This window comes from Bos javanicus, chromosome 8 (assembly GCF_032452875.1).
Source record: "Bos javanicus breed banteng chromosome 8, ARS-OSU_banteng_1.0, whole genome shotgun sequence".
Lineage (NCBI taxonomy): Eukaryota > Metazoa > Chordata > Mammalia > Artiodactyla > Bovidae > Bos > Bos javanicus.
In genome coordinates this window covers 46,532,093-46,556,065 of record NC_083875.1, presented here as the reverse complement: position 1 = coordinate 46,556,065, position 23,973 = coordinate 46,532,093, and the positions used below count along the sequence as shown (strand labels likewise).

The following is a 23,973-nucleotide window of genomic DNA, read 5'->3' as shown; positions in this document are numbered from 1 at the left end:
CAACACTTTCTCTTAACAGGAACATTAAAAATAAAATAACTATCCATCACCTTTAATAAGAAGGCTTCCAACACCAAAGATAAGTAAAATCAATCTTAAAATCCTTTAAATTGAATAAATTTAGCTATGTGAAAAACTTGCTACATTGTCTTTATAGTTTGCACATCGCTTTGGATTAGTATGAAGGTCATTATTGACCAGCCCTGGTGTAGTCTACAGACTGGATCTGCAGATGTTAGTTTTCTCCAGACATGAATTTGACAGCAGGAGTCAGTTCAAGGCTAAAGCAGCTTGATACAGGTATTCTGTGCTGTTCACTGAAGGAAGAGCTGTGTTTTTGATGTCAGGTGTGCAGATACAGACTAACATTCTTGCTGGAAGAAGTGCTTCTAGGACCTCCTGACCTCCTGCCAGCAGGGCCAGCATCTTCTTTGACAATCAGCCTTGCTTCTGCTCTGTCAAGCCCAGAGCTAAGCTGTGGCTATTTTTTTATATGAGAAATCTTTATGTAAGACATCCTTATTTACAAGAAAGGAAATTTGCTTTCTCTACCCTACTGTGGGAGAAACAGTATGAATATGAACAGAATTACAAATGAGGAAAGGGCTGACAAGACAGGATCAGAGCTGCCAACTGTATAAAAAGGAGCTTGGAATGATGACCCTGATGTCAAAAATGCCACTTGGACTGATTCAGAGAGGATTAAGGTCAATTGAATCTAGTAAGGCAAAGATAGCACAAGTAGGTTCCATTGTAGAAAATACTCCACTACCAATCCTACAATTACCTGAATGCTCTAGATCCTGTATTTCCTGTCTCCTCCAGTCTAACATAGTCCCAAGTAAAACTTCATGAAAAACACTTTCTGGATTTGTTTCTGGGGTCCTTTGGGAGCTTGGGTTTCCTACCATAAGAGCTGGATGATTTCACATCAAATCAAATCTGTAAGCCCTAGTTGACTGAACACATAAATTCCCAACTGAGTTCCAGGACTAAACAAACTCAATTCCAGAACATACTTGGGGCAAGGATCTGAAGATCCTCTCAGGCTGCCCTAAGCCATAGTGGTCCAGCTCTCAGAAAAGGACAAGGTTGGGTTAAATCACAGGATTCTTCTTGCAGGAGAGGAGACCAAGTTACTCCCTGAGGTTTCTCTCTGTGGTGTCAAGACTAACTGAGGGAAATGCAGTGGGGTTTTGCAAACTTCTCCACCTTTCACGTTTTAAAACAATTATCCATTAATGAATCTTCCTTTTCATTAGACTAAGAACATCTTAGACACAGGGATCATTTTTTTTTTCTACTCATTTTTGTGATCTCAGTGCCTAAAGACTTACATGTTGTAAATGCTCATTAAATCTTAAATGATTGATTAATTGAATTTCTTACATTTTGTTCCTGTCACCTTAATATAAATGCTGAAAGCAAAGGCTTTCAAACATGTCCATAAAAATAAAGAGCACCCCAGCTCACTCAACAAAAATGCACATAAAAAAGGAGTGATTATGCATATAGAGATGCTAGTTCTTTTCAACAAAAACTTGTCTCCAGAGGAATTATAAATCTGCATGCTGAATGGGAAAAATCTCAGCATACATATGCATAACACTGATTGCAAAGGGGGTGTGAACCTGAGCAATATCTGACAACGAAAATCAGAGCTGAATTCTGGTTTCTGGTTACTTGACAAGAAACACATTTTCTTCGTGAATTTCAAACATGTTAAAAATGTTGACTCCAGATGGGAGAATATATTAATTTAAAAATTTAGAACTATTAATGTAGCTCACAGCTACTCTGTCAGCTATTGTATTTCTGATGTAAATCTGAGCCAACCTTTTCTATTAGGTTTTATAATCAACTGCTATCTAGGACTTTACATGAAAATTACCCCAGAGACTCAGCTATATTTCCTGGCACATTAGAAGCATTAAAACTAGTAGAATCACAGACTACAAAGAAATATTTGACAATCCTCTTCAAAGATTTCAGAGGCAAATGATTTATATGCCAAGATATTGCTATTTTGTGACACATTTCTCAAACTGACAAATGAAGACTTTTAGAGATATTTGCAAGAGTCATAAAGAAAATTTTATGTCCTTGGGAGAAATGGTGACATTTCAGACTTATGAAGAGGGACTTTGTTTTTCAATGTGTCTCATGCTGTATGTGATTTGTGTATTTATAACTATGAAGCCACAGAATTTGAAACCTAAAAACTGCACTCAAAAGAAAAATATTTGACGGAGACAGATAAGTGAGGTCATTTCCCTCACTCAGCATATATTGAATGGCATGTAAATAAGACCCATCATTATTGTGAAATTTTGTATAAGAAACTTTAGAAACAGGAAGCCCCATGGAGAATATAGGAAGTAAACAAAAAAATACAGCATGGGAGACTGTTTATCTTAACAGTTGAAATGTTAAATGTTGTCAGTATAATTAACTACCAAACATGTTGTAGCCACGCGTTCCAGGAAACAAACTCACTCAGAAGGACAATGCAGATAGTGGAGTGGTTTATTACACTGATGGGCCTAAGGCAGAGTCTCCTCTTAGCCAAGGATCCCGACCAGTTTTTGTGAAAACCTTATATACCCTAAGTGTAGATGCTCAAACTCATCTCCCCAAATTCTCTGAAACTAGTCTAAACAAAGGAAAAGAAAGATACAATCAAAGTTAACCCTTGATTCGTATGCCTTAAACCTGTGATTCATATGCCTTAAGCCTAGGTAGTTAACAGTGGATAATTATCAATAGGCCTGTGGTCATACCCCAAAAAGCATAATAGAATTTATGATTCTATTCAGTTACACAGATAATTAGGGTATTCTTTTAGGCTAGGGAGAGTCTAGATACAAGCCCTAGGGCTCTTCCATCCAGGGGGTCTGGTTTTCCAGTTGGTATGTCATTTCCATAGATACTGAGCATATAGCTCAAAGTGCACAGTCCAGCCTGAGATGGAGTCCAGCTTTCAAGATGGAGCCTGTTCTGTTTCCTCCTTCAGTATGACTTTGAAAAGAGCTGGAGGAACATGGATTAAATGGAGTGACACTATAATTGATTATCCCACCTGGGACACGGTTAGAGGGAAATCAGGTACTAAGTACACTGAGAGTGGTGAAAACCAGCATTGTCCTGGTCAAATCAGGATTGGGACGTTTTGTTAACCGATGTTTTTTGACTACTGGATCTCAATTGTCTTCAGATTTGAGGATACTTCTTAGGGTTCCTTTGATCTCCCCTCCAGAAACAGCTTATGTTGGCTGGCCAAAGACACTTAGGATGGTGGAATAGTAAGACTAAAAAGAGACTGAGTCTTTAAAGTGTATTATATATTGGTAATTACTGTTATCCAAAGAACACTTTGATAGTATACTGGCATGAATGGCATGAAGACTAGTTTGGCCCCTTCAAACTAGAAACAAATGCCTGATTACCTGCATAAACTCCTATCCCTACAGTCTTAATATTACTGGCTTAGATAACTTGAATTAATTACTGTAGAGTAGCATAAAATGGAGCTTCCTAGATGATGCTGGTGGTAAAAAATCTGCCTGCCAATACAGGAGACACAAGACACGGCTCAATATCTGGGTTGGGAAGAGCCTGTGGAGGCAGGCATGACAACCCACTCCAGTGTTCTGGCCTGGAGAATCCCTTGGACAGAGGAGACTGGCGGGCTACAGTCCATAAAGTCACAGAGTCTGACACAACTGAAGTGACTGAGCATGAACATGTAACATGAAAAGATTATATTATGTGAGGTAAAGGACCATTTTAATGCACACTTCTATGAATCCATGAGAAAAGTATACTGAGTAGATAATACAATGTTCTTTCATTTCAAAGCAATTCATTCTATTAACATTGAAACAAATGAAAAAGCCTTTCTTCATAAGTAGTATCTATAGCTAAAACAGTCTTTCATTATGAACATAGCTACACAGTTCAGTTTAGTTCAGTCGCTCAGTCGTGTCTGACTCTTTGCAACATCATGAACTGCAGCACGCCAGGCCTCCCTGTCCATCACCAACTCCAGGAGTCCACCCAAACCCATGTCCATTGAGTCGATGATGCCATCCAACCATCTCATCTTCTGTCATCCCCTTCTCCTCCTTCCCTCAATCTTTCCCAGCATCAGGATCTTTTCCAATGAGTCAGCTCTCTGCATCAGGTGGCCAAAGTATTGGAGTTTCAGCTTCAACATCAGTCCCTCCAATGAACACCCAGGACTGATCTCCTTTAGGATGGACTGGTTGGAACTCCTTGCAGTCCAAGGGACTTTCAAGTCTTCTCCAACACCACAATTCAAAAGCATCCATTCTTTGGCACTCAGCTTTCTTTATAGTCCAATTCTCACATCCATACATGACTACTGGAAAAACCATAGCTTTGACTAGACGGACCTTTGTTGGCAAAGTAATGTTTCTGCTTTTCAATATGCTGTCTAGGTTGGTCATAACTTTCCTTCCAAGAAGCAAGTGTCTTTTAATTTCATGGCTGCAATCACCATCCGCAGTGATTTTGGAGCCCAGAAAAATAAAGTCAGCAACTATTTCCACCGTTTCCCCATCTATTTGCCATGAAATGATGGGACTGGATGCCATGATCTTAGTTTTCTGAATGTTGAGCTTTAAGTCAACTTTTTCACTCTCCTCTTTGACTCACATCAAGAGGCTTTTTAGTTCCTCTTCACTTTCTGCCATAAGGGTGGTGTCATCTGTGTATCTGAGGTTATTGATATTTCTCCTGGCAATCTTGATTCCAGCTTGTTTCTTCCAGTCCAGCGTTTCTCATGATGTACTCTGCATAGGAGTTAAATAAGCAGGGTGATAATATACAGCCTTGACGTACTCCTTTTCCTATTTGGAACCAGTCTGTTGTTCCATGTCCAGTTCTAACTATTGCTTCTTGACCTGCATACAGGTTACTCAAGAGGCAGGTCAGGTGGTCTGGTATTCCCATCTCCTTCAGAATTTTCCACAGTTTATTGTGATCCACAGAGTCAAAGGCTTTGGCACAGTCAATAAAGCAGAAATAGATGTTTTTCTGGAACTCTCTTGCTTTTTCCATGATCCAGCGGATGTTGGCAATTTGATCTCTGGCTCCTCTGGCTTTTCTAAAACCAGCTTGAACATCTGGAAGTTCACAGTTTACATATTGCTGAAGCCTGGCTTGGAGAATTTTGAGCATTACTTGCCTAGAGTGTGAGACGAGTGCAATCGTGCGGTAGTTTGCGCATTCTTTGGCATTGCCTTTCTTTGGGCTTGGAATGAAAACTGACCTTTTCCAGTCCTGTGGCCACTGCTGAGTTTTCCAAAATTGCTGACATATTGAGTGCAGGACTTTCACAGCATCATTAACTACACAAATGAACACTTTTTCCATTTCTTCCTAAAAATCATTCAATAGCAGCAAAGGAAATGGAAAAATTAAAAGAAAACTAATTTATGGCAAAGTTATAATCCCTAGATTACATCATGTATAAGGGCTACTTTAAGCAGCCAAGTTCCAGTTGAAGACAAGTGGAAGAAGCAGAGACAGAGCAGATAATCTCAGGAGAGAGATTGTCGAAAACTAGGAACTCTCAGAGCACCAGCCAGACTACATTCTCATAGTTTTGCAGATAAACTCTTTCACTGAAAACAGTGGAAATGCTAGATCAATATATACATATACACACACGTGTGTCCGTGTGTGTATTTTAAATTCCAACACATTGAAAGTATGAAAGAGCTGATAATCCAGTGGGGAATTTAAAGGCCAATTTTTGGATGAAAGCCTGTAACCAAAGGGATAAATAGAATTTTAAAACACAAAACCTGTTGATGCCCTTGGGACATTTGCTAATATGCACAGGGGCAATGGCTTCAGGGCTGGAGGTACTAAAGTCTAGCCCTGGAGCCCACCTAGGATGGGAGTTTTACAAGGAAGTCTTCCATATGTGACAGATATTTAGCCTGCCAATACAATTTCTCCTTTTTTCTGGAAATACAAGCGATTAAAATTCCCAGAAACTTTGCAGTTAGTAAGGTTCATTTGACTAGCTCTGGCCAATAAAAAAAAAAAAAAAAAAGAGCAGAAATGATACATTTCATTTCTCCTGTAGAATTCTCAAATCTTTTTTTTCCCTGCCAAAGCAAAAGACTTTCTAGATGATGGCACCTCAATCAGCCTGAATCCCAGAGGATCTCTGTGGAGGAATGCCGAAAGTTCACCAGAAACCTAAAGAAACTCTTCTGTGAGCAGGAAATACACCTTTATGTGTTAAACCACTGAGATTTTAGGAGCTGTATGTTATCACTGGAATGCAAAAATAGGAAGTCAAGAAACACCTGGAGTAACAGGCAAATTTGGACTTGGGAGTACAGAATGAAGCAGGGCAAAGGCTAACAGAGATTTGCCAAGAGAATGCACTGGTCATAGCAAACACCCTCTTCCAACAACACAGGAGAAGACTGTACACATAAACATCACCAGATGGTCAATACTGAAATCAGATTGATTATATTCTTTGCAGCCAGTGATGGAGAAGCTCTATACAGTCAGCAAAAACAAAACCAGGAGCTGACTGTGGCTCAGATCATGAACTCCTTATTGTAAATTTCAGACTTAAATTGAAGAAAGTAGGGAAAACCACTAGACCATTCACATATGACCTAAATAAAATCCCTTATGATTATACAGTGGAAGTGACAAATAGATTTAAAGGATTAGATCTGATAGACAGAGTGCCTGAAGAACTATGGATGGAGGTTCCTGACATTATAGAGGAGGCAGGGATTAAGACCATCCCCAAGAAAAAGAAATGCAGAAAGGCAAAATAGCTGTCTGAGGAGGCCTTACAAATATCTGTGAAAAGAAGGGATGTGAAAAGCAAAGGAGAAAAGGAAAGATATACCCATTTGAATGCAGAGCACCAAAGAATAGCAAGGAGAGATAAGAAAGCCTTCCTCAGTGACCAGTGCAAAGAAACAGAGGAAAACAACAGAATGGGAAAGACTAGAGATCTCTTCAAGAAAATTAGAAATACCAAGGGAACATTTCATGCAAAGATGGGCTCAACAAAGGACAGAAATGGTATGGACCTAAACAGAAACAGAAGATATGAAGAAGAGGTGGCAAGAATACACAGAAGAACTGTACAAAAAAGATCTTCATGACCCAGATAACCATGAAGGTGTGGTCACTCATCTAGACCCACACATGCTGGAATGCAAAGCCAAGTGGGCCTGAGGATGCATCGCTATAAACACAGCTAGTGGAGGTGATGGAATTCCAGTTGAACTTTTTCAAATCCTGAAAGATAATAATGTTAAAATGTTGTAGTCAATATGCCTGCAACTTTGGAAAACTCAGCAGTGGCCACAGGACTGAAAACGGTCAGTTTTCATTCCAATCCCAAAGAAAGGCACTGCCAAAGAATGTTCAAACTACCACACAATTGCACTCATCTCACACTCTAGCAAGGTAATGCTCAAAATTCTCCAAGCCAGGCTTCAACAGTACATGAATCATGAACTTCCAGATGTTCAAGCTGGATTTAGAAGAGGCAGAGGAACTAGAGATCAAATTGCCAACATCCACTAGATCATCAAAAAAGCAAGAGAGTCCCAGAAAAGCATCTACTTCTGCTTTATTGACTATGCCAAAGCCTTTGACAGTGTGGATCACAACAAACTGTGGAAAATTCTTCAAGAGATGGGAATACCAGACCACGCAACCTGCTTCCTGAGAAATCTGTATGCAGGTCAAGAAGCAACAGTTAGAACTGGACACGGAACAACAGACTGGTTCCAAATTGGGAAAGGAGTACGTCAATACTGTATATTTTCACCCTGCTTACTTCACTTATATGCAGAATGCATCATGTGAAATGCTGGGCTGGATGAAGCATAAGCTGGAATCAAGATTGCTGGGAGAAATACCAATAACCTCAGATACATAGATGACACCACCCTTATGGCAGAAAGTGAAGAAGAACTAAAGATCCTCTTGATGCAAGTGAAAGAGGAGAGTGAAAAAGTTGGCTTAAAGCTCAACATTCAGAAAACTAAGACCATGGCATCTGGTCCCATCACTTCATGGGAAATAGACGGGGAAACAGCGGAAACAGTGACAGACTATTTTTAGGGGCTCCAAAATCACTGCAGATGGTGACTGCAGCCATGAAATTAAAAGATGCTTGCTCCTTGGAAGAAAAGCTATGACCTACATAGACAGCATATTCAAAAGCAAAGACATTACTTTGCCTACAAAGGTCTGTCTAGTCAAAGCTACGGTTTTTCCAGTAGTCATGTATGGATGTGAGAGTTGGACCATAAAGAAAGCTGAGTGCCAAAGAACTGATGCTTTTGAACTATGGCATTGGAGAAAACTCTTGAGAGTCCCTTGGACTGCAAGGAGATCAAACCAGTCAACCCAAAAGGTTTGATTCAATCAATCCTGAATATTCATTGGAAGGATTGATACTAAAGCTGAAACTCCAATACTTTGACCACCTGATGCAAAGAACTGACGTATTGGAAAAGACCCTGGTGTTGGAAAATATTGAAGGCAGGAGGAGAAGGGGACGACAGAGAATTAGATGGTTGGATGGCATCACTGACTCAATGGACATGAGTGAGCAAGCTCCGGGTGTTGGTAATGGACAGGGAAGCCTGGCGTGCTGCAGTCCATGGGGTCGCAGAGTTGGACACAACTGAGCAACTGAAATTAACTAATATAAAAATGTACACATATTTTCAAACACTGTAGGGGAAGGACAAGTAATTCCTTCACTTTGAAAACTAAAATAATGGGCCATCTTTAGTTATCCATGTGGATCCTAGGAGCTAGGACAACCTGCTCTAGAAAACTTTCCCTGGTCCAACAGGCCTAAGTGCTCCTCTTAGATGTCTCCAGAGCACTCTGCTTACTCCAGTCCTAGCAAGTATTACAGTACATAGTAATTGCCCAGCAAGACCTCTCTGAGGGTAATGTTATTTATTATAGGTCTTATTACTGTCTCACAGTAATCTTGACCTCCTAAGGGCAGGGAGAATGTCTTATTCACTGTCAAATCTGAAACCCAGTTGATGCCATTCATAAGAGATCTCTTTATTTAGAAAAAAACATTGTTTTTTTTTGGAGGGGGTAGGGGTTATTTGGTATTTTGCTTTTTGTTTTCAAAAGCTCATTTCATGCTTCTGGGTCCTGGCGGAACAGCTCAGTGTTTTCCCAAGTGTTTTAAAAATTGTGACAAGTGATTCATAAATTTTAATTTCAAAATATTCTTCCTACCACTTTCTACAAAAGGAAGATAAATTCTTTGCAATAAATAAATTAAATTACATTAATTCTTCCATTTGATTGAACTTGGAACTATCTGATTGAGGATCTAACATCTCAACAAAGAAACATAATTTTTTGTGAATTAATTACCTTTGTTAATGCATCAAAACTTAGTGTGATAAAAATAAAGAAAACACTTAGTGTGACTAATATCAATTAAAATGTAATTGTATTTCAAAATTAAATATTATAAACAGTAATAGAAGATGTGTCTATTAAAAGCAGCAATATAATACTCAAATTTATTCATAAATATTTCAAAACACCACAAAATGTTTTGTTCACCAAATCTCTACACAAGATTTTTATTTTCTATCTGTGATATCTAAGGTCAATTTTTTAAAATTATTTTTTTAAAGATTCAGTTTTTTTTTTAATTTATCTTTGGCTGTGCTGGGTCTTTATTGCTTTATTACTATGTGCAGGCTTACTCTAGTTGTGAGGAGCAGAGGCTACTCTTCGCTGAGGTTCTCAGGCTTCTCATTGTGCTGGTTCCTCTTGTTGTGAAGCATGGGCTTTAGGCACATGGGCTTCAGTAGTTGCAACTCCTGGGCTCTAGTGAGCTGGCTCAGTAGTAGTGGCACACAGGCTTAGTTACTTCACAGTGTGTGGGATCTTCCTGGACCAGGGATTGAACTCATGTCACTTGCATTGGCAGGCAGATTCTTAACCACTGGACCACCAGGAAAGTCCCTAAGGTCAATTTTTGAAAACTGCATGTATGGGTCCCAGTTGGGTGGGTGAGTGGGGAAATTTAAAGTCGAAATAATAGCTAATGTAGGAAATCATCAATATATTCAGTTCTCTTCAGTTGCTCAGTCATGTCCGACTCTTTGCGATCCCATGGACTGCAGCACACCAAGCTTCCCTGTCCATTACCAACCCCCAGAGCTTTCTCAAATTCATGTCCATTGAGTCAATGATGCCATCCAACCATCTCATTCTCTGCTGTCCTCTTCTCCTCCTGCCTTCAATTTTTTCCAGCATCAGTGTCTTTTCCAATGAGTCAGTTCTTCGGATCAGGTGGCCAAAGTATTGGAGTTTCAGCTTCAGCATCAGTCCTTCCAATGAATATTCAGGACTGATTTCCTTTAAGATGGACTAGTTGGATCTCCTTGCATTTCAAGGGGCTTTCAAGATTCTTCTCCAACACCATATTTCAAAAGCATCAATTCTTTGGCGCTCAGCTTTCTTTATGGTCCAACTCTCACATCCATACATGACTACTGGAAAAAACCATAGCTTTGACTAGACAGACCTTTGTTGGCAAAGTAACGTCTCTGCTTTTGAATATGCTGTCTATGTTGGTCATAGCTTTTCTTCCAAGGAGCAAGCATCTTTTAATTTCATGGCTGCAGTCACCATCTGCAGTGATTTTGGAGCCCCTAAAAATAGTCTGTCACTGTTTCCACTGTTTCCCTGTCTATTTGCCATGAAGTGACAGGACCGGATACCATGATCTTAGTTTTCTGAATGTTGAGCTTTAAGCCAACTTTTTCACTCTCCTCTTTCATCAAGAGGCTCTTTAGTTCCTCTTCACTTTCTGCCATAAGGGTGGTGTCATCTATGTATCTGAGGTTATTGATATTTCTTCCGGCAATCTTGATTCCAGCTTGTGCTTCATCCAGCCCAGCATTTCACATGATGCATTCTGCATATAAGTGAAATAAGCAGGGTGAAAATATACAGCATTGATGTACTCCTTTCCCAATTTGGAACCAGTCTGTTGTTCCGTGTCCAGTTCTAACTGTTGCTTCTTGACCTGCATACAGATTTCTCAGGAAGCAGGTTGCGTGGTCTGGTATTCCCATCCCTTGAAGAATTTTCCACAGTTTGTTGTGATCCACACTGTCAAAGGCTTTGGCATAGTCAATAAAGCAGAAGTAGATGCTTTTCTGGGACTCTCTTACTTTTTTGATGATCTAGTGGATGTTGGCAATTTGATCTCTAGTTCCTCTGCCTCTTCTAAATCCAGCTTGAACATCTGGAAGTTCATGATTCATGTACTGTTGAAGCCTGGCTTGGAGAATTTTGAGCATTACCTTGCTAGAGTGTGAGATGAGTGCAATTGTGTGGTAGTTTGAACATTCTTTGGCAGTGCCTTTCTTTGGGATTGGAATGAAAACTGACTGTTTTCAGTCCTGTGGCCACTGCTGAGTTTTCCAAAGTTGCTGGCATATTGAGTGCAGCACTTCCACAGCATCATTTTTTAGGATTTGAAATAGCTCAACTGAAATCCCATCACCTCCATTAACATCAATATATTAATGGATTATATTTTAAACTTGTGTTATAAATTTGGGTATTTGGAATTTAGAATTCATTCTCCACTGCAGTAACTTTCTATAGGATATAGTATTATATCATATAAATATCTACAAGATAGGATGGGACATAGTAGATATCTATGGGATTATTGGGCTTCCCTGTTGGCTCAGATGGTAAAGAATCTGCTTGCAATGCAGGAGACTCAGGTTTGACACAGGTGTGTGGGGCAGATCCTCTGGAGAGGGGAATGGCTACCTACTTCAGTATTCTTCTCTGGAGAAGAATACTGGAGAAATTTTCTCTCTGGAGAAAACCAGGGACAGAGGAGCTTGGTAGGCCACAGTCCACGGGGTCATAAAGAGGCAGATATGACTGAGCAACTAAGCATACATAGGATTATCAGCCTAGCACTTCTCCTTTCTCCTGGGAATGTCCATTGTGCCCTATGGCTATTGGTGAGCTGCCATTTTCTACCTAACCTTGACCAGTCAGATGACCCCAAACAGATACTTGGCCCAATAATGGACATCTGACCTGAAATTTTAAAATTCAGAACTTAAGATATTTTAAAACCAGCTTTTTTGTTGGTTGAAGATCTAAGTTATAGATTACAGAACCATAGCAGTCATGTTTCTCATAGTCTTCAGTGATACAATGAGGGTAAACAAAGAGGAGGAGAGAGCAGAAGTGAAGCAAGACCTGGAGGCAGTAGCATCCCTTACATCTGTTTTCCTGAGGTTGAGCTGCATCCCTGCACTTCTTATCTAGTGATCAACCATTCTATGAATATCATGACCTAATTCATTTCCTTCCTTCCTTACGCTAGTGCAAGCTGAGTATTTGTCAACTGCAGTCAAAAGAAGTCTGATCAGTACACAGAAAATAGTACTGATGAGGTGGCTTCTCAGGCCAACTCAGAGAAGTTTATCAAACAGTGCTCGTTCTAGTGCTATTGAAAACCTTGAGCTCTGAGCCTGGGTATCCTGGGGTCCATAAGATTGAACCTCTCCTTATCAAAATATCACTAAGCCCCACCTTCTTCTTACCTCCTCCCTCACACCCTACACATCCTTACCTAGAAAAGGACCATCATTAAGGGAAAGAAAGCTGGTGAAAAAGCACAGGTGACTCTCTGTGAGGAAGAGTGCAGCAGCATTATGACAAGGCTCTGGTGACTCCTGCAGCCCAGAAGAGAGATGGTCCCAAGAACAGGAGGGAGTTGGCTCTGGCAGAGGTACTTGTATACAGCAATGATCTTTTCTAATCCAAGTGCACCCACATGAGGAAATGCCTGTCCTATAATATCTGCCCTACAGGTCAAGGGTTCATCTTGCAAGTAAAACTGTTTTATTTTGGCCATCAGGTAAATTAAGCAAAACCTCACACAAAGGTCAAGGTACAATTTTATAACCACTGGTTTTCAGAAAATAATTTGGTTGGGATTTCACAAAGAGAGAATAGCACTGAAAGAAAAATACAGTCCAGACAAAAGGATGCAGAATGTCCTGCATCGTCCTGAAAAATAGAAAATAAGATGTTTCCCTCCCCAAAACTACTACATTCAAAAGCATTTGTGGGTATGTGCATATGTTGAGGAATAAGTATGTAGCACTAAGATTAAAAATAACCATCGCGTAGGACCTACCATTATAGAACACAGACAAGAATGAAAGGGTGGTTAAACTAAAGGAATGTGAATAGCATCATCCTTTTTATCCAATATAAACTGGCAATTAAAAAGATATTTTTAAAAGATTCATAATAAACCATGAAGAATGACTCAGACTATGAAAGAGATGAAGTATTGTGTTTAAATTCTGATCATTTAGAGAATGTTTGCTCCAAGGGAAAAGCTGTAGAAAGTGATATCAAATTTTTTAAAGTACTTTTACTTTATTCTTACTATGAAAATAATATACATTCATTATGGAAAATGTAAAAGTGGCAAATAGGAAAAAAGTAAAGGACAAATAATCCATAAATCCACCATCCAGTAATAAAATATCTTGTGTTGCATAGTAAATATCTTTCAGCCTCTTTCCAATGCATATAGACATATATTTTTAACAAAAGACTTTATTACATGCTGTTTCTTTTTTTACTTAAAATGAGATTATATTTTAAAATATTAACATTTTTCTTTGCTTAACTCTTTAAAATAATCTTTGTTCTAATAAATTAGAGGCATCCACATTCGCACTGGGAAGATCTAGGACTGTTTTGAATACTAAGAAAAATAAAGTGTTGGTGATTAACTTCTGAATAACAATAAATTCCTTTAGTCCTGCTGCTGCTGCTGTTTAGTCACTAAATTGTGTCCAACTCTTTGTGATTCCATGGACTGTAGCCTGCCAGGCTCCTCTGTACATGGGATTTCCCAGGCAAGAATACTGGAGTGGGTTGCCATTCCCTTCTCCAGGGGACTTTCCCAACCCAGGGATTGAACCCGCATCTCCTGTTTGGCAGGCAGATTCTTTACCACTGAGCCACCTGGGAAGCCCTCTTTAGTCCTGGGTCAGATGCTTTTATTGAAAGTCAGGAGCTGTTAAGAAATAAAAGGGCTAAATTTCTTAAACTTTGAGAGTCAGTGGGCCAGCTACAGGACCACTATGTTCTGGGTATCCCTACCACAGTGGCTACTACCAGCCTAAGTTAGGGTACAGGGGAGGATGAGCTGACATGGGGATCTATAGTGCTAAGGAGAGCCAAAATAGAAATGAGTCTATAAGCAGACCCCTCAGGTCTTCAACGAACCAAGTGGATTAGTCAAAAATTCACCAATAGCAAGGACAGAAGTTGGAATAAGAATGAGGTGAGCAAGAACAAGGATCCACATGTAGATCTGGGAGACTCACTCCCCCATAACCAAAATACCGTATAACTTCAGTCCCTCATGCAGGAAAAGGAGAGGGTGGAGGAGGTAGGACTCAGAAGAGTGGGAACTGTTCCGAAAGAGACTATTTTAATCTAAAACAAACTGTTTAAACTCAGAGATAGAGAAATCCTTAAATTGGTATGTTTGAATTTTTCTCTAGTAACCAACAGTTGAAAAACCTTAAGGATCAGTTTTAGAAAACAAATTTTATATATGTATCTGACTTACATGAAAATTTCTAATTCTTCCACCGACTAGATAGTAAATATATTTCCACGTCATTGATCTACTATCAGTTCAGTTCAGTCGCTCAGTCATGTACGACTCTTTGCGACCCAATGAATTGCAGCACACCAGGCCTCCCTGTCCATCACCAACTCCCGGAGTTCACCCAAACTCTTGTCCATCGAGTTGGTGATGCCATCCAGACATCTCACCCTCTGTCGTCCCCTTCTCCTCCTGCCCCCAATCCCTCCCAGCATCAGAGTCTTTTCCAATGAGTCAACTCTTCGCATGAGGTGGCCAAAGTATTGGAGTTTCAGCTTTAGCATCAGTCCTTCCAAAGAACACCCAGGACTGATCTCCTTTAGAATGGACTGGCTGGATCTCCTTGCAGTCCAAGGGACTTTCAAGAATTTTCTCCAACACCACAGTTCAAAAGCATCAATTCTTTGGCGCTCAGCTTTCTTCACAGTCCAACTTTAACATCCATACATGACCACAGGAAAAACCAAAGCCTTGACTAGATGGACCTTTGTTGACAAAGTAATGTCTCTGCTTTTGAATATGCTGTCTAGGTTGGTCATAACTTTCCTTCCAAGGAGTAAGTGTCTTTTAATTTCATGGCTGCAGTCACCATCTGCAGTGATTTTGGAGCCCCCAAAAATAAAGTCTGACACTGTTTCCACTGTTTCCCCATCTATACTACCACATCATCTTAAATGGTCACACAGTATTATAACTTGAAATGTTTTTTAAAGCCCGAGTTAAGACACAACTACTGAGCTTGTGCTGTGCACTCTAGAATCTGTGCCCTACAACAAGAGAAGCCCATGTATTGCAACTAGAGATGTCCTTGCACCACCACAAGAGAAGGCCCGCACCCTGCAATGAAGACCCAGCACAGCCAAATTTTTTTTTAAGTATGAGTTAAGAAATTAGAATGCCTCTTTAAAATGTGACTATCCTTTGTCCTTATACTAACTAAGAATTTCCTAACTACCTGTTATTCATGTACCTGTCATTACCAGTACATTCCTGGTAATTCGTGTACTACATCTAGGAAGAGTACATGTTTAGCTCCCATTTTAAAATTCTTTACCATTCTAATCAAAGCCTAATGCTTTATAATCCTCTAATCTTACCTCTACAGAGGTGACCAAACATGCTTCAGTGTCATCCTGCTGTATCAGGATCAGGGCTGTGCATGTGCAGAAACACAGATGGACTTAGAGATTTATTACGCCAAACCAATTAAGTCAGGAAGACAAAGATAAAAACCACATAATATCACTTATATGTGGAATCTAAAATAGGACACAAATGAACATTTCTACGAAACAGACTCACAGAGTACAGACTTGTGGTTGCCAAGGGCGAGGGCGCTGGGGGGAAGGAAGGATTGGGAATTTGGGATTAGTCAGATGCAAACTATTATATACAAGATAGACAACCAAAAAGGTCCTATTGTATAGCACAGGGAACTATATTCAATATCATGTAATAAATCATAATGGAAAAGAATTTGAAAAAAATATATATGTAAAACTGAGTCACTTTTCTGTATAGCAGAAATTAACACAATATTGTAAATCAACTATATATAATTTAATTTAAAAAATGTTTTAAGGGTCAGGACTGTGAAAATCAGCTCTGGGTTTATTATGGATCTGCATTATCCTGTAGTCCTTTACCTTAGGGTCTTTTTAAAATATAAAATAGAGGCCCCAGCCTGCAATGCCTTTTGTATTTGTGTGTGTGTCCTTTCTATCTGCTCATTTGTTCATTTCTTTGATAAACATTATTTGAGCATCAACTGTGTTCTTATAATTTACCCTGAGGCTTGCTCTTCTCACTTCTCATTACTGACCAAAAAAGCTCTTTAAATTCTCTTCTCTTTGCTCGCCATATAACCAAACATTTAAAATGCACAAAAGAGTTAAAAACTTTTGACTGAGGGTCTAAGTTGTTAAAGTAGAATGGAGGCTTGCTGGAAGGGGAAGCATTTATGGATTTCAACAGAGGCAGGCTGCAACATGACATTACTAAAGAGCTTGCTTTATTTTCTTTGCCTTTTTATCTTGAGTGTGTGCTGGAGATATGAGAAGATGGGACTGATGGATAAAGAAGATCTGTTTAAGACTTCCAGGTTAGTCCACGAGAAAACTGCTGATTAAATGTAAGAAGAACATACAGCACATTAGAAAAGTCATCTCTATTTTCTAATAAACATACTAATGATATCCTAGTGCCTTGAAACTGGATTCTCCTCTAAATGTGAAGTACCTTGAATTCATATGAACTCCTTGTTCAAACAGCACAATAGAATATAAGTCTGAAGAGCATCATAGAAAGTTCTTTAATTTCTTTCCCCCACCCAAATGGTTTTCTGTAAAAAAATTTAAAACTATCAAGTTCCCTACCCTACAATTATCACCACATTTTAATTTTTCTTCCTTTTTCCCCTTTCTCTTTCTGTTTTCTTCCTATAATGGGGGTGATGAGGCAGGAGAGTAAAATACCCAAGCTCTTTAATTTAGGACTCAGGCAGGAGAGAGAAGTAATTGAAATTAAAAATATATAAAATTAACCTGAGTGAGTCCTTAAAACTCTTTAAATGTCACCATGGAGACCAGAGCATGGACTGTCTCCATGGAGACTTGAGTGAATTTTTTTGGCTCATCACTTACTGCTGCTGCTGCTGCTAAATTGTGTCAGTCCTGTCCAACTCCGTGCGACCCCATAGATGGCAGCCCACCAGGCTCCTCTGTCCCTGGGATTCTCCATGCAAGAATACTGGAGTGGGTAGCCATTTCCTTCTCCAATGCATGAAAGTGAAAAGTGAAAGTGAAGTCGCTCAGTCGCGACTGACTCTTCACGACCCCATGGAATGTAGCCCACCAGGCTCCTCTGGCCATGGGATTCTCCAGGCAAGAGTACTGGAGTGGGTTGCCATTGCCTTCTTCCATCACTTACTACCAGATGTCAATTTGGCCAAGGAAAAAGAGATAAGTATAATAAATAAATAAATAAGAACTAGCCTCACACTAGAGAATTTATTAAGGGCAAATCTAGTTGTCCTGGTTCTTAGTATTCAATTATTCCAATGAGTGGGAAGATATCCCAAGAGAAAACTTCCCCTCAACTCATAATTTCCAATGGAAACATCTGATGATATAGCTCCATAAATGCTACAGGAATGAAGAGAGAAAGATAGTTTCTAGAAAAAATTCAGAAGCATCAAGGTATAATGCAAGTGATATGTCTCTCTATTCACCACTCCAACTGCAAGAAGACAAGGCTCCTATACAATTTCTCATCCAGTAATGGACCAGAAACACTTTTACCAGCCATTCTGGGTATTTCAGCTTATCATGTCTATTATACACAACTCTTTTTAATGTGTAGTGAAGTCAAACAGACTTGCATTACATTCTGCATAAAGAAGAACACAGGAATCACTTAAATGTTTATTAAGAGGTACCTCAGAATTTCTCCCAGTTAGATTATATTTTGCAAACCTATAGGCACAGTCCCTTAGTTGATCAACTACTCAATTGAGAGGCCACAAAATGATTCTTTTATTTTATATTTTATTTTATGCCACACCATGAAACATGCAGAATCTCAGTTCCCTGACCAGAGATTAAACCTATGGCCCCTGCAGTGGAAGCATGGAGTCTTAACCACTGAACCACTATTGCTGCTGCTGCTGCTGCTGCTAAGTCACTTCAGTTGTGTCTGACTCTGTGCAACCCCATAGACGGCAGCCCATCAGGCTCCACCGTCCCTGGGATTCTCCAGGCAAGAACACTGGAGTGGGGTGCCATTGCCTTCTCTGGAGCCACTATTGACGTACCCTCAAATGGTGTATTTTAGACAGTAGGTGTTCATCAATTAATCACTAACATAAGGTTAAAATCCAATAAAAGTCTTTTAAAAATTCAATAAAAGTTTTAATATATAACAAAATAAGTCAAAAGAAAGCAAACAGTGATGACCAGAATACATAAAAACAAAATGGTCAATGACATTTATTCATCTAGAAATTTATACAATTTGAACTTTATATAGTTTTTTTTTTTAGGACAGATCTTGGTGAATGGATGTGGAAGGAAAACAAGGATGCCAGCAGCACAGCCAGCTCAGAGAAATGCAAGTGTTTCTCAGATTTGATAATTGATTCTCATTATTTGAGGCTGTTATGTTCTAAAAAGTCACAAACAATTAGAAAATACCGAATCATTGTTCTTAGGGGAAATACAGGATTAGGTTCCTATGAGCTTCAGGTCACATTTTCATCAACTAATCAATACGTGACCTGGTTTTATGTGTGTCCCTGTTTAAACACATCTTGTTTAATATATATTGTTGACTCACTAACATTGAAATTACAGCCAATAGCATTGTAACTCAAGTCCAAATGAAGTTTATGTAACACACATACTTTCTTCATGAGGCACTTAACAGCCTTCTTGCACTTAGGAACACTAGACAGCACTTCAACACTATGTTTGGGGGCCACCTGAACAATGATATCACCAACAAAATGTACGAAAATGCAAAAAACATGGCACTAAGTAGACTGTGAAAAGAATACTTGTTTACAGGAAGAGGAGCTAAAACAAGAAGGCAGAGTGTCCGACATCAACTAAGACTATGTGTGTGGGATGATTCAAATTTTTTGCCTCTCAGCACATGTCCATAAATGACCATGAAAGCACTGCAAGTAATGATTGGGGTTACATATAAATTTTTGCAAGGAATTTGCAAACACAGAATCTACAAGGAATGAGATCAACTGTATTTACCAACTATAGAGAACCTCTTCTATTTCCCTCTGACACTGCTTCTTCCTATTACATTGCTCTTGTCTATTCTCTTTTGTGTACCTATGGAACCCCTATTCTTCCTTCTAAACCTTGCTCAGAAAACCATATGCACACTAACCACCCACTCCTATTATATTTGTCTCTTACACTCATCTCTATTTTGCACAAATCAAATTATACTGAATTTACTGACATTCTACTTTATTGGCCAATGAAATTCATTGAGGTCAATGATCATGTCCTAATACATGTATATACTCTTTACTGTGTTTACCTGCTAGGCTATCTGTCAAAAGATGCTTCACATATAATACCTTGTTTAATCTTATAATAATACTATCAACCCCATTTTGCAGTTGCAGAAACAGAGGCCTAGAACAGTCATGTCACTTACCATATCACAAGCTGCAGAACTGGTATTGAAACCTAAAATCCAAGCTTTTAATCATTATATTATGCTAAATAAATATTAGTTACTATGTATGATTGACTCCTTAATATGCACAGGCATGGTATTAAATGCTTTATATAAATTATTTCATTGAACCACTTTATCCATCTCTATCTCCAACACATAGCAAAGTCCATGACACAAAAATATTTGTTGGGTTGAATTTATTTCTTCCTGCTCCCAAATCTTCTTTCTAAAACCAACAACATGAGAACTCTCTACAGTTCCAGTAGTGATCAGAATGACTTTCAGTTACACCACCCTTTTCTCCCACCAAGATCCTCATTCTCTTTCTCATACATGTTTTTCTGTGTTTTGTTACTGATGTCTGTGATGACCACAAGGAAAATCTTGAAAGCAAAAGAGGTACAGAAGGGAGCAGAAGCACTGTCCACTTGAAAAATGTCTTTCTCCTTAACAATTTCTGGCAGTGACTTACATTATGACCTAAATCCTTATGGAGTAACAAAATCATGGAAGAGTTAAGTATTTTGCTTGAGGCCTGTGGGGTAACCCCTCTTATGAGGCTAAAGAGGATTTTTCTACTTCCCAGTGTAGGTTTTGATTTCAAATTAATATAACCTGTCATAGTGAGTTCAAAGTAGGCAAAGAGTTGGTTTTAGGGATAAGAAGTAAAACTAAGGGAGAGGGCTCATGGGAAAGGGAGTAGACAATAGAAAATTTGCAAGACAGAAACAACAGGAGTCACATACATTACATGAATGAAGGGATCAAGGAGAATTTAGCCCTGGGCTAGAGTCAAAATTATTTTCTTTCAAAAGTGAAAGTATAAAGAGGACAAGATATGAAATTTCATTTCAGATCTTCCTCTTACCCAGAATATGCTAAATAATCCAAAAACAATAATTCTCAACAATACAGCCAGGAAAATTGACCCAAAGGACAGAATTCTAAATGCTCTAAAAAGGCCTCATTTTTTCTCCCAATTATATGTGTCATGTTTTTGCTACTGGGCACTGTCATATTTAATAAATAGCAGAATCTCTAAGTGAATTCCAAGCCCAAAACTTAATGCAGGGAAGTAAATGTTTGCTGAGGTCAGGCAAGAAGTCAAAATTACCAGAGAAAGGGGTAGACTCATCTTAAACAGTAGCCAGTGTTCAACTCTCCAGTACATTCATAGTTGCCAGAAAAAATAAAATTCTTTGTTGCCAAGGCTTTCAGCTTTTCAAAAGAAGACACAATCCTCTATTTCCATGTGAAATCTCCTGGTTTTAAATGTCGTCAATTATTTTAAAAGAAAAAATGTAAACACAGTGCATGTCAAATAAACTATGTTTGCTGGTTTACCCAGTGGGGGACACAGGGAATTTTAGGGACCTCTTTCAAATCATTCATTGTGTTTCACTGCCCCCAAGAAATGGCAATCCTGAGGCCATCCTCTGAACAGACATCTCCTCCTGTGCCTTGGTCCCCTAACAGACTCTGCCACGATTCCCTGGCCTCTGCAGATACCCTCCACCTCCACTCTCTGTGTGGGTGATCTGTGACCTCAGGCCGACAGGGTCTGGTGGCAGCAGGTCTCCGTGTGTACTAGGGAGCTGTTCTTGGAGTCCTCTTCTATCTCTCGTCTGCCCTGCCCAAACTTTCAATCCTACACTCTCCATTTCTCCTTTGAAGATCTGTTTCCCTTTGTTTTTCCTCCTGATTACTCTCTCTTGAATGATGTTTTTCTTTATCTGCTCTTTTCCTCTTTTCTTATTCTTTCCTGTTTATTTCATGCTCTTCACCCTCGTCCTCTGTCTCTTACTCTCCTTTCCTCCCCCGTCCCCCATCCCTTCCCTTCTTCTCCATCTCCCAGCACCTAAGAATCCGAAGAGAGCTCGCTCACCAGGAATACACCAATACTGGCTTCGAGTATTTCTTGTGATGGGAGCGGAGGGTTAGGGAGCCTTTGCGCTCCATTAAGTCCGTGGGTCCGAGTTCCAACCAGTATTGTCCATGGCTGCACCATTCCTGGCAGGAACTGTCAGAGCTATCCATGGCGGCCCTCCTGACTCAGACCTCGAAGGATTTCTCTCTGAACCTATCCTGTTCTCTGTGTTGACACAGTCCAAGATTCCGCGTCTCTCATCTCCTAAGCAACCTGGAGCGAGGTCAATGGAGGGGCGGGGTCAATGGAAGGGCGGGGCCAATAGAGAGGCGATCCCTCAAACTTAACAGTCCTGGTTTCCTAGACAGTGTACGCAATTACTGATTAGGAATAAACTACACTCCCCAGAGTGCAGTGAGAGGAGTGAGCAGACTACCTACAGCTTGGGAGGGACAACTGCATCCTGGGATATGTAGTTTCACCCTAACAGCCTACCCCTTAGAGTGCACGGAGTTAAGCAGGAGCGCTGGGTCAGTTAAGGCCTAAGTGGACCTGAACCCCGGGCTGGTCTGTTCTGGCTGTCCTTGGGGAAGTTTCTCTTTACCATTAATCATCTGTTGCCACCACACCTTCTGCTTACAAGTTACATAAATTTGACTAAAAGGGAGCTAGAGAACACCCCTCAAACCATAAAATATGTCTTTTCCATACAACTTTTCTGAGAAAGAGCCTTAGGCTTCAATAAATTCCAGAAGTTTCTTATTGTAAGAAGACCACATTACACAAGCTTAAAAACACAAGAGATATTTCGCATTACAAATCGATTTTCTAGTTCGCAAAAGATTTATCATGGTATGCCTAATAGTGTTCTGGATTAGATTTCACAAATTTGAATACACACAACTACTAAGTGCTTTTCTGTGGCCTGCAGTGCCCAGTGTGGGCACCTGTGGTAGGTGTAGGCCCCTATTTTACTGACAGTCGCGGTTAAACCACGTTTCTTAGAACCAAAAAAACAGCCCACTGTCACCTGCCTAGTGCTAGGAGAGCACTGATTGCTATTTTAGCCCTTTACTTCTTGAAGGAATGAAAAGAAAATTAGAAGTGTAAACAAGATCCATGCTAATCTCAATTCTGTCCAATCAAAGCATAGCACATTGCTGTTGCTCCAAAAATACTATTATCATATTACCATTTGGTTTATTTTATTTTACTTATGTTTAAAGTGTATTTGTTTTACTTATGCTTTAAGAGGTGGCAACATAATATATGTACATCCAACATGTCAGGTCTCTCTAGCCAATTTGACTGAGAGATGGAAGCTGCCCAGAGCCAAGTCTTTTTTCTTGTGCTGCAGAGATTTAAAAGCTCTTTAACACACCAACTAGCAATATACTACAAAAGCAAACAAAACAAGCATAAAATTCATTATTTTAGAGTTCCTTAAGCCAAACAGACAGCATTTTCAAGTCTAAGAATTTGCTTTTTTGTTACACTCTTCCCCTTTATATCAACTTGATAAACTTTATTGTCTTGTGTCTACTAAATACTTTCCCAAGTATTTATGAGATTTCCAAGATGTATGAGATTAACTCTCTGATACCCTCAAGTTCAGACATAATCTATTCTCTTTGTATACAGCAGTACATTTCATAGAATTTTCTGTTGCTAATTCCATCCTTACAGAACAGAATAATAGTTACAGTAATAGAACAGTATTTATTGCAGAGGGGGTTTTGTGAGAATTACATAAGATGGTAACTTTATTGAAAGCAGAAGGAACGGTGCCTAACACATGCTCAGTCCTCAATTAAATTTCAATTACTAATGTTATAACTACATACTAACTTTGTTCTTATCATTTTAGAAAAAATACTCTAAACTGCTTGTTGTTTTTGTAGAGTTTCCTAAGTATACTTCACTATTTTTCAAGCTTTGTCTATAAGGTGTATTTAATAAATATCTTTTCATCATATTTTAATATGAAATTTAATAGCTTGAGTCAGAAAAATGTTGGCAGATATTTTTATATATTGTTACCAATGATAACAATGGTTTTGTATTCATATGGAATCTTTTCAAGATCATTTAATAAGCTTTATTTTTTATAACTATGAAATCACTGATCTTTGACATACTTGAGTTATTCCTG

The 23,973-nt window shown here is 39.2% G+C and overlaps 1 protein-coding gene across 5 annotated transcripts in view; it reads right to left on the bottom strand.

The window, feature by feature from the left end:
• The window catches only part of CFAP95 (cilia and flagella associated protein 95), a 161,063-nt gene that overhangs the window by 82,162 nt on the left and 54,928 nt on the right, over positions 1 to 23,973 (bottom strand). For 2 of the 5 annotated variants that reach the window (XM_061425508.1, XM_061425514.1), the window contains exon 1: positions 21,840 to 22,078. The exons of 2 other annotated variants lie outside the window; for them this stretch is intronic. In XM_061425508.1, coding sequence (XP_061281492.1) covers positions 21,840 to 21,991 — 152 coding nt within the window. In that variant the 5' untranslated portion in view covers positions 21,992 to 22,078. Of the gene's footprint in view, positions 1 to 21,839; positions 22,080 to 23,973 lie in introns of those variants that run through there. One more of the 5 variants, XM_061425513.1, reaches the window with a different exon arrangement.